Source organism: Equus caballus, chromosome 5 (genome assembly GCF_041296265.1).
Source record: "Equus caballus isolate H_3958 breed thoroughbred chromosome 5, TB-T2T, whole genome shotgun sequence".
NCBI lineage: Eukaryota > Metazoa > Chordata > Mammalia > Perissodactyla > Equidae > Equus > Equus caballus.
This window is the reverse complement of record NC_091688.1, coordinates 6,304,594-6,313,844: the sequence shown is the minus strand read 5'-3', so window position 1 is coordinate 6,313,844 and position 9,251 is coordinate 6,304,594. Positions and strand designations below refer to the sequence as shown.

At 44.0% G+C, this 9,251-nt stretch overlaps 1 protein-coding gene across 7 annotated transcripts in view; it reads left to right on the top strand.

Annotated features, from left to right (window-relative positions):
* Positions 1-1,722: 1,722 nt before the first annotated feature.
* The window catches only part of SCYL3 (SCY1 like pseudokinase 3), a 40,026-nt gene continuing 32,497 nt past the window's right edge, over positions 1,723-9,251 (top strand). For 2 of the 7 annotated variants that reach the window (XM_070266646.1, XM_070266644.1), the window contains exons 1-2: positions 2,096-2,234; positions 6,819-7,054. In XM_070266646.1, coding sequence (XP_070122747.1) covers positions 6,962-7,054 — 93 coding nt within the window. In that variant the 5' untranslated portion in view covers positions 2,096-2,234; positions 6,819-6,961. Of the gene's footprint in view, positions 1,947-2,013; positions 2,235-6,818; positions 7,055-9,251 lie in introns of those variants that run through there. The other 5 variants (XM_023640524.2, XM_005609646.4, XM_023640526.2 and 2 more) reach the window with 5 other exon arrangements.

Sequence of the window (9,251 nt, the reverse complement as noted above, 5' to 3'; positions counted from 1 at the left end):
AGTAAGTACTCAACATGTTAGCTGCTATAATTATCACATTACCTTGTTTTATTTATTTATTACTAGTATTCTAATAATCATGAATCCACATTCCCAGGGTAGTTAGCTAGTGTCATACCAGAAAGGCCACATTCCAAAAATGGAGCTACAGATACTTTAGGCACCTTGATCTCTGACAACACCAGATGTTTTGCTAATTAGCATGAGTGACAGAAATGGGTTTTTATTGGCAAAAATAACAGCTTATTATCATGATGAATTCTAGAGTTGGGTTCTCAAAAGAATTCAAGATAGATGAATTGTTTAAAATATTTTAGAAAATGCTCTCCACTCCTGAATAAACAGGGTCTAAAAATTCGTGGGGCCCTCGGCCCTTGGAGATGCCATGTGAGGCGCCATTCCTCCTGGTCCTGGCTCTGTGACTGGTCTGGAAGATTTCCGGTTGCCAGCCGCTGATGCTGACTGCAGTGACAGAATCCTGCTCAGCAGCGCTGTGCTTCTCAACTGTGTAGTCCGAGGTGGTGGGCAACCGCCAGAACTGCACTCTCCAAAACGGTGGGCACTATCCACATGTGACTATTGAGCATTAAAATATGGCTAATCCAGATTGTAAAAAATCTGTATCTACCAGATTCTGAAGACAGCACAAAAAAAAGTAAAATATTTCATTAATTTTATATTGAGTGCATGTCTAAATGACAATCTGGATATGGTGTTAAAACATAATATTAAAATTACCTTCACCTCATTCTTTTTACCGTTTTTAATGTGGCTACTAGAAAATTTAAAATTACATACGTCTTTGAGGCTTCAATTCTATTTCTAGTAGGACAGCGCCAACCTAGGACAGAAAGCTGGGCCTTCATTAAGCCTTTGGGCCAGATTAAATACTATTTGTGCCTGCCTCCTAATAAATATTTGTTTAATACATTTCTGAATAAGGGACAAAATGTGGTCTTACACTGCTTTCATTTAACCTGCTGAAGAAATTGTGGGGTCCTTATCCATCCTAAAACCTTTCAGCTACTGTTACCCACAAGAAAGAACCTAAAAGCTTCAGATGATCAAAGGATTTAGGTTAGCTGTCAACTGCGAGGTTGTAAAAGCACTGAGTAGTAGTGATGATGACAGGAAAAATACATTCCGTTTCCTTGGAATCATGTAGTTTTAAAACTACTACGTATATTCACTTTCTTCTCACAACACCCTATCAAATAGAAACCATTAATATTAATAATAGGTACTCTTAACCTTAATAGTCCCAAATTTGACTCTTTCCTGAATTAAGCGTAACCTGCGACTTTCCGCTCCAAACGCTTGAAGCGGAAGCACCACGACCTCGGCCAGCTTCCGCCGCCCTTCCGCAAGACTTCGGCCCACGCGGCGCAGCCAATCGGGGCCGCGGGCGAGCGCCGTCCCTCCTAGGAACCCTCGCCGACCGCCCCCGCCCCGCCCTCCTTTGCTCCGCCCTCCCTGTACTGTTCGTTAGAGGCGACCGGCGGCCATTTTAGATTCGGGCGGAAATCAAATCAAAACTGCGCAAGAAAAGCCTAAACATTAAAATCAAGACAAACTTGCGCCTTCAAGTCGAAGGCCAAGGGAGGGGACATCTTCGCAGACCAACTGGGCCGCTGGGAGCAGCGAGTGAAACGCGAGGTCAGCCGCGGCGCCCACACTCAAGATGGCACCGTCCTGAGGAGCGCTGTGTGGCCGCTCTAGCTCGGTTCCGGGTTCGTTCCTCTCAGTGGTGGCGTCGGAGGGCTGGAGGCTGCCGTTCTGTCCGGTTTCCGCGCCTGTCTCTATGGTGTCAGAGGGACCAGACCTCGGAAGGCTGTGGGTGTAGTGGCCAGAGCCTCACGGGGGAGGCGAGGGTGGCTGGTGTCAACAGGGGGCGAAGAGGGGACCGGAGCCAAGACCCCCGGCTGCCACCCGCCGCCCTCCCGCAGGTAACAGCGAGCCCCGCGCCGCGTCTTCCGTGGGCGCGGGACTGGGCCGCGGGCAGGGTCCGGCCGCGAGCGCAGGCGGGGGCGCGCGTCCGGCCGCGGGGCCGCGCTTGGGACCCGCGCGGGGCGAGCTCGCCGCGGCCGGTTGAGCTGCTCTCCGCCTCCGCGCAGCCTCCCCTGCTGATTTCGGGCGCCTTTCTAATCTGGGCTTGGCGGGTGACCGCTGCCCGGTGCCAGCGGCCGGAGCTGCCGAGGAAGCCGCGGAGCCGGGCCTCGGGGCAGGCGTGGAAGGTGAGGGCCAGCGCGGTGGGAGCGCCGCCGCCCCTCTGCGCCCCGGGGGCCGCGCCCGCCCCGCTGGACCCCAGCACCCCGCTCCCGGGCGGGCGGGTGTGCGCGGCGGCGCCGGGCGGCGTTGCCCGAGCCTGGGAGCCTGGGGTCGCGCCCACCCTGGGAAGGCGCCTTCGTTCTGGACCCAAGACCAGTGCCAGGGCCCCAGAGGCCCTGTTGGCTCCTGTCTTTGCGAAGTGCTCTTTATTTAGAATAAAAATGAAACATTTCTCAGCAGATCATATTTAGGAAACCATGTGAATACTCACAGTCCGGCCCTGAATTTTGGAATCACTGTTACTGCTGTTTTTAAGGACCCGTGTGCATATCTACATAACCTCTCCTAGCTGAAATCATACTGAGTTCTTTTGGTCCACGAAGGCCTCGTTGTGTGTTGCTGGTTAGCTAGCAGTGCTGGACTGAGTTCAGTCCAGGGGATATATACCTGAAACAGATCAAAGCAGAGGGCCCGGAGTAATGTTATCGCCAGGTAACAAAGTATCAGTGAGTACAGTGTGTTCTTGGAAGTCACGGTGCAAGCCATTAGCTTTGGAACTTCCAAGCTAGGGAGCTAGGACCAAGATCATCTCCATTAATTGCCGCGAAAGAAACAGAGGGAGAGAGAGTTCCCCAGGCGACACAAATTTCTCAGTAGAGTCTGTGAGTTGCTCAGTGACCCGGAAAAGGGCTTTCATAATCTACAGGTGGCCCAGAATCTTCATGTACTGTCCAAGAAGCAAAGGGATAGAGGAAGATAGGTGAACAAATTTTTAAGACCATGATGCTGTTCAAGTCAGAAACCGCCTCCTCAGCGTTATATTACAGAGAGTGGAGATGGTAAATTCTGCAAAATACCCATGCTAATATCTCTGTTAGAATATCCTTTTCTACCTTCTTGTGGCTATTTCAAAGCTAAAAGATTTTGTGTTTCCCCTTCACTCCTCAAAACAAGGAGGAGAGCGTTTTGGAAGTACGAGTGTATTGTTTATCAGTCTTAACATTTCAGTAAATCCATTTTAGCTGAATTATCATTTTTAAAGCACTTTATATCAACAGTTTTTGTGCCTCTTAGGGTACCATTGTGTGAAGTAAAGAATTAAGAATTAACTGCTTTTGAGACGTTGTCAGATTGCAGTCAACAGCACATCTTTTCATTTCTCGCTAATGAAGTTTGTGCTGGACAGAGAATATAACCCTGCTGGTCTGTGAGCAGCGCACTGATGGTATCAGTAGACTTCTGTCAACATTAATCATGCTTTCCAAACGCTAAAATGGCTTCCTTTCGCCCGAGTTCTCTCATCAAAGGAAGTCATTCCTTTTTAATTTTTAAGTGGTATTTCTTAAGGTCTTAGACCCAAAACGTACACTGCTAAGAAAAATTACCAATTTTAACCTCTTCCTAAAGCTTTCATAACCCTGAACTGTTAATTATCTTGTAGTGGAATTTATCATATTAACTGGAGGGCTAATGGATGTTGTGAGGCCCAGTATTCCCACAGGGAGTGTTTTGCTATTTAGAAATGACTGAGTAAATGAAATGTCCATTGCTGTCCCTCTGCGGACTGCCACTCCTTCAGCCAGAGCACTGCCCCTGAGTCCTGTGAGCATCTTAGCTCCTCTGGGGACTGGTGTTAAAACTAAAAACTCAGCAGGATTTTCTGCCAAGAGGATTTTCATTTTCTTGCAGTTCCTTCTGGGTTGATTTTGGAAAGCTATATTTTGTGGCTCAGAGAGAGAAGGAGGTTAGACTAGTTTCAGATATACACTTTCGAAGTGATGCTTCTCTGACTCATTCCTCTAGTCTGACTGGTTTTTCAGACTGGAGGAGTTAAAGAGAAGTAGAGTTTTCTGCTTGTGAAATAGCAACTGGTTTGAAAGAATGTAGATGCATTCAGGCTACCTCGGGTGTACTCAGGCTGCTCCTGGTTGTAAGTGTGTCAGTGAGGCAGTGAGGATGTGGGTTTGAAGCTGGGCTCCCTGTGGCCTTGAGATGGAGGGTGGTGATGTGCCCCCGAGTCTCTGACTAGGCTGCTCTCTCACTGTTCGCTTCCCGTTCTCCTGCTGCCGGCTGGCTTCCTCGGTGCCTGCCGGGCTTCTGCTTCTGCGTGGCTTTGGCTTACCGTAGCCCTGGCTCTACCTCATGTCATCTTTTACTCTCAGCCGTGCTGCTAATAGACAAAAATCTCTCTCGTTCATTCAGATTCCTGGGGCAATGATCTGGCCGGTCCGGCTCTTTGTCCAGGCCGTGGGTCCGAGAGATGGCTAACGTGTGAACTGACTGCCCTTTGGCCCGGGGTAGCACCTGACCCATTAACTATGCCAGGGAAGAGAGGAGCAAGATGCAAGTGCTGAACCTGACCCTGACCCTCTCTCCTCAGGGGGAAGGGGTGGGAGTGGGCGTCCCAGGCTAGGCAGGCAGCGCGCCATCCTCAGAACAGGGGAATGAACAATAGTTGCTCTTCTCCATGATTCCACATAAACACTCCTTTTATTTGTAGTCCCAATAGAAAGGTGGATGTTACATATAGTTGAGATTTGGCATTTTTAGTACCTTTATTATTTTTTTTTTTTACTTTTCTGTCATTCTTAAGGAAGATAAATTGCCAGGTTGGTAGCCCTCTGTCGATTTGTTACAAAACCAACTTAGTTCTTACCCTCAGAAACATTCTTGGATTTTGAAAACCTTCAGTTTTAGTTGGCATTAGCCCTTGTACCTGTTGTGTTCCTTGTACAATGACGTATGTGGGTCTGTAGGCTCTTGAAATTCTCTATTCTAGGTGTGTGTCTGGAGCAGCATCACATACTCTGATAACATGGGAAGTGTTGTACAGAACTTCACCAAAGCGGAAAAAAATCCACATAGAGGGTCTGTGTATAATGACTGTTGGGTTTGTATTTATCTAAATACAGTTTAGATGTATTTAAACTGAAATTATTATATTATTATATGTAGATTTTAAGCTGACATTGTTAAGGGTCGACGCAGAACTTCTGGCCGTGTTATTTAGCACTCGTAACTTCTTGCCACATTACCAGAGTTAGCATGAACTCTTTTTATTTCTTATTTTAAAAATTATAGTAAAGCCAGAGCTGAAAGCTGACTGCCACAGAGTTTCCAGGCATATCTTATGTGGCCTATACAGATTTAAAGAAATTTAAGCCAACATTGGAGAAAATGGACATTTCCACATAAGTATTCAGGCTCTTGGCTCCTTGTGATAACTCTCATAATCTGGCTGCTCTGGAACTGCAGGCCTGGTTGGAACTTTGTGATGGCCGCTCCCTTCAGAGTGCAAGCCCTCCCACAGTAGGTGCCTGTGCACACACAGTAGGCCCTTTGCTGCTCTACCAATACTGCTGGACGGCTCTGCATTGCCTGTTGTAACCATGTGAGTTTGTATCCCTGTTGTAAAGAAAGATATGTTCTCATTGTGGAAGATTTGGGAGGCGCAGGCAAATGTCTGTGTCTGTACGTATGTGAATTACCCGTGATCTGGCAGCCCATGGCAAACCTCTGTTAATACTTCAGAATATTTTTCAAGTCTGTGTCTGTGTATGTATGTATGTGTGTGTGTATGTGTGTGTGTGTATACACCTACAGATATAGATATATAATACAGGTTTCTTTTTAAAACAACGTTGTTGAGGTGTAATTGACATACAATAAACTGATCATATTTAAAGTGTATAATTTTGTAAGTTTTGATATTTGTGATCACCCATCACCATAATCATCATAATCGAGATAATGAATATATCCATTCCTGCAAAGTTTCCTTGCTTCTCTTTGTAATCCTTTCCTCTCCCCTGGATCCTCTCACTGGGCCCCCACCCCAGGCAACCACTGATCCACTCTGTCATTATAGAGTAGTTTGCATTTTCTAAAATCTCGTGTATGTATGTATTTGAGATCAAAAAATTTTGTGGTTTTTCTTTTTACTTAGCAGGTCTTTGAAGAGCAGTGAGGGCTCACTTTTTCTTACATTTATTGTCATTTGTATTCAGTGGGTTGTCTGTTTCCTTTCCCTTGTTCTACTGGTGTTTTCATGTTTTACTTGGTTTATATGAGCTCTCCATTTGTTGACATGTTTTTCATTGTTGTTAGAAATATTCTACAATTTGTATTGTCTTGCTTTATAATTTGAGATTATTTAAGATGTACAGAAGTTTAGCATGTTTTGAATAATCAAGTTTTACAGCATTTTCCTCTGTGGGGCAGGATTGTGAGTGGGTTAGAGCATGAATGATCTTATTCTATTTTTGATGGCCTTTCCACTCTGAAAGTTCTGTGTGTGTGGTGGGGGTTGGGAGGGACAGTAACTGGGAGTAACTATGTGGTTAAGAGCATTTTCTCCAGAGCTGTTAGTTGTTAATCGACAAGCATTGGAGTAACTTGTTGAGCGTTTACCATTTTTATGGTCACATGGCCCACCGTACGAGGATTGTAGAAACGAGTAGGTTTTAGTGGTGTGTCTGGATGCGGGGCTCTCTCTGGCTCATGCTGCAGATAGAAACTTAGTGTGTGGAAACATTTCTGTTTTCTTGCAGGTCTGCTTGGCTTTGCGGAGGGGCTGCAGCACTGCCTCTGTAAGGGATGGGGTCAGAGAACAGCGCTCTGAAGAGCTGTGCGCTGAAGGAACCGCCGTTCACCTTACCCTCCGGACTTGCTGTTTACCCCACGGTGCTGCAGGATGGCAAATGTGCTTCAGTTTTCGTGTATAAGAGAGAAAACGAAGACAAGGTTAATAAAGCTGCTAAGGTACCTAATAGGCGACTACTTAATAGTTAGTACTTTTTACTATCTTGTTTGCTATTAAAAAATGTGAAATTAATAGAGCTCAAAGGAGGTAGGTCATAAGGACTAGTATTTTTATTCTAGTTTAATAACATAGTTGTCCTTACTTCATGGGGATGTCTTCACCTTGCATGACGTGATCAGGTACCATAGGTTTAGCCAGAAAGCTTCATCCAAGTGAGCATGATAACTTTTATCATCATATTTGATTTTTTAATGAGAAAGTTTGGGAGGTGATTTTACATGGCTAATATAAGATAAAGGGAGTTAATCTAGCTTAGCAAAAATGCTGTAAATATTGATAGCATATTAATTAGTGTATTGATGATGGACCTGGAAATAAAATACTTTAAGAACTGTAACAAGTACTTTTTCTTTCCCCGAGGCATTGGGTGCCCCCAGAAAGAGTGTTAACTGGGAGATGGGCCCGATGTCCTGGGAGGAATGCTGGCCCTGGGCTCTAGTTCTTGCTGAGGGGCCTTAGACAGATGATGGACTTCTGGAGGCTTCAGTTTCCTCCTTAGGGCAAAGGTCCTCCTCACCTGCACCCACCAAGTGCCGCTCCTGGCAGAGGCTCCCCGGGGTAGCACAGTCTGATGCGCTGTCAGGGGACGCTGGCCTCGTACTAGGAAAACGATTCTACTGCGTAACATAATTCAATAAAACTACCCTGAGTGTCTTTTCAAATTAGAGAAAAAAAGGCACTACTTGATATTTCCTTGGATAGCTAGCCATTTCCTTGGATATTCATCTGTTTAGATTATTTTGGGAAGGTCCTAAAAGGTGAGTATAGTTGTATTAGCTAATTCACTCATCATGTTTACTCTGGCAGGCACGCTGCTTTCAGATCGACTTGATATCTTTATTTTGTTAAAGTTACCACCTGTATTACCTTGAGTCACTTCGTACTATCAAAAAGTATGAGACATTGATATCTGTTTACATTGATGTCTGTTTCATAGGTCTGTTTAAATGGTTTTTACCTTTTTTAATGACTATAAAGGATTATATTATAATATAATAATATATTAGTAATATAATTTCAGCATTTTATTTGTCACGCTAGTTCATTATTTGATGTTATCTCTTTGGTCAGGCATGAAGTTAACAGTTATGAGATGATTCCTAAGGAAAATGTTCCTCTCAGGATGCGTTTTCCATTAATGTATTGTGGTAAAAAGTATGGCTGGCTGTTTTGTTGCTAGGTAATTTTGCTTTTTGGTAAGACTATGTGTTATGACCATGAGCTTGTCTCTTTTCCATTCCATCTAGGAATTGAATACTTTTTAATTAAAAATAAAAATTAATAATTTTTATTGTGATTTTGCAAAATATGAAATGCCTTGCCTCATTGTCTTACTCTTATGTACAGTTAATATCTGACATGCTTTGTATTATTCTCATTTAATAAGCTTGCATGTTTTAAAAATAATTATTTAGAATGACTATTACTAGTGAAGTACTGGAGATTTATAATCTTTCTTAGTTTTGTTTATGAAACATAAGATTGTTTAAAATTATGTTGCTCTTTATGGTGTATGTCCCAAGAAAGTTGAATGCCCAGATCATACAATTTTTAAAGGAAAAAACAAAGATCTACTCTCCATGTTTGAAGACTTCCATGCTGTGGGAAGCTTGAGAGGGAAGATGTTTTCTCCCTTAGTGTATGCACATACCCTTCTAAGCCGGGCCTAAGCATTTTCAAGTGGTTCATAGGCTTGTCTGTTGTGTTCTTCAGGCCATCTTGTGCCTTTGAATTCCTGAGACGTGAACCTGAGAAATTTGAAATGGCAGCAACATGATAAGGAGTTTAGATTTGGGCCACAGTACTTAAGAAATGTGTGACGTTGCATCAAGTTTTAGGAATTTGATTTCCTAGATACCTGAAACATTAGAACAATGTAGTTAGCTCGCCTCACTGTTCTAGAGTTCAGGTTCCTAATCCTACCTTTGGCAATTTTAATGACCATTTCAAGCAAATATACAGGGTTTTCCTTGCCAAATACTGTCAGGTAGTAATTATACTCTTCCTCTACTGCTATAAATAAAGAATAACAATCACAGTACACTGTTAGACCTCTGAAGCAAGAGGGATTGCAAGGCTAACCTTTGGTCACAAGACAATATCAGAAATACTTCAAGTCCATGAGACCTTCTTACTTTATCTTGAATTCATTAGCTGTCAA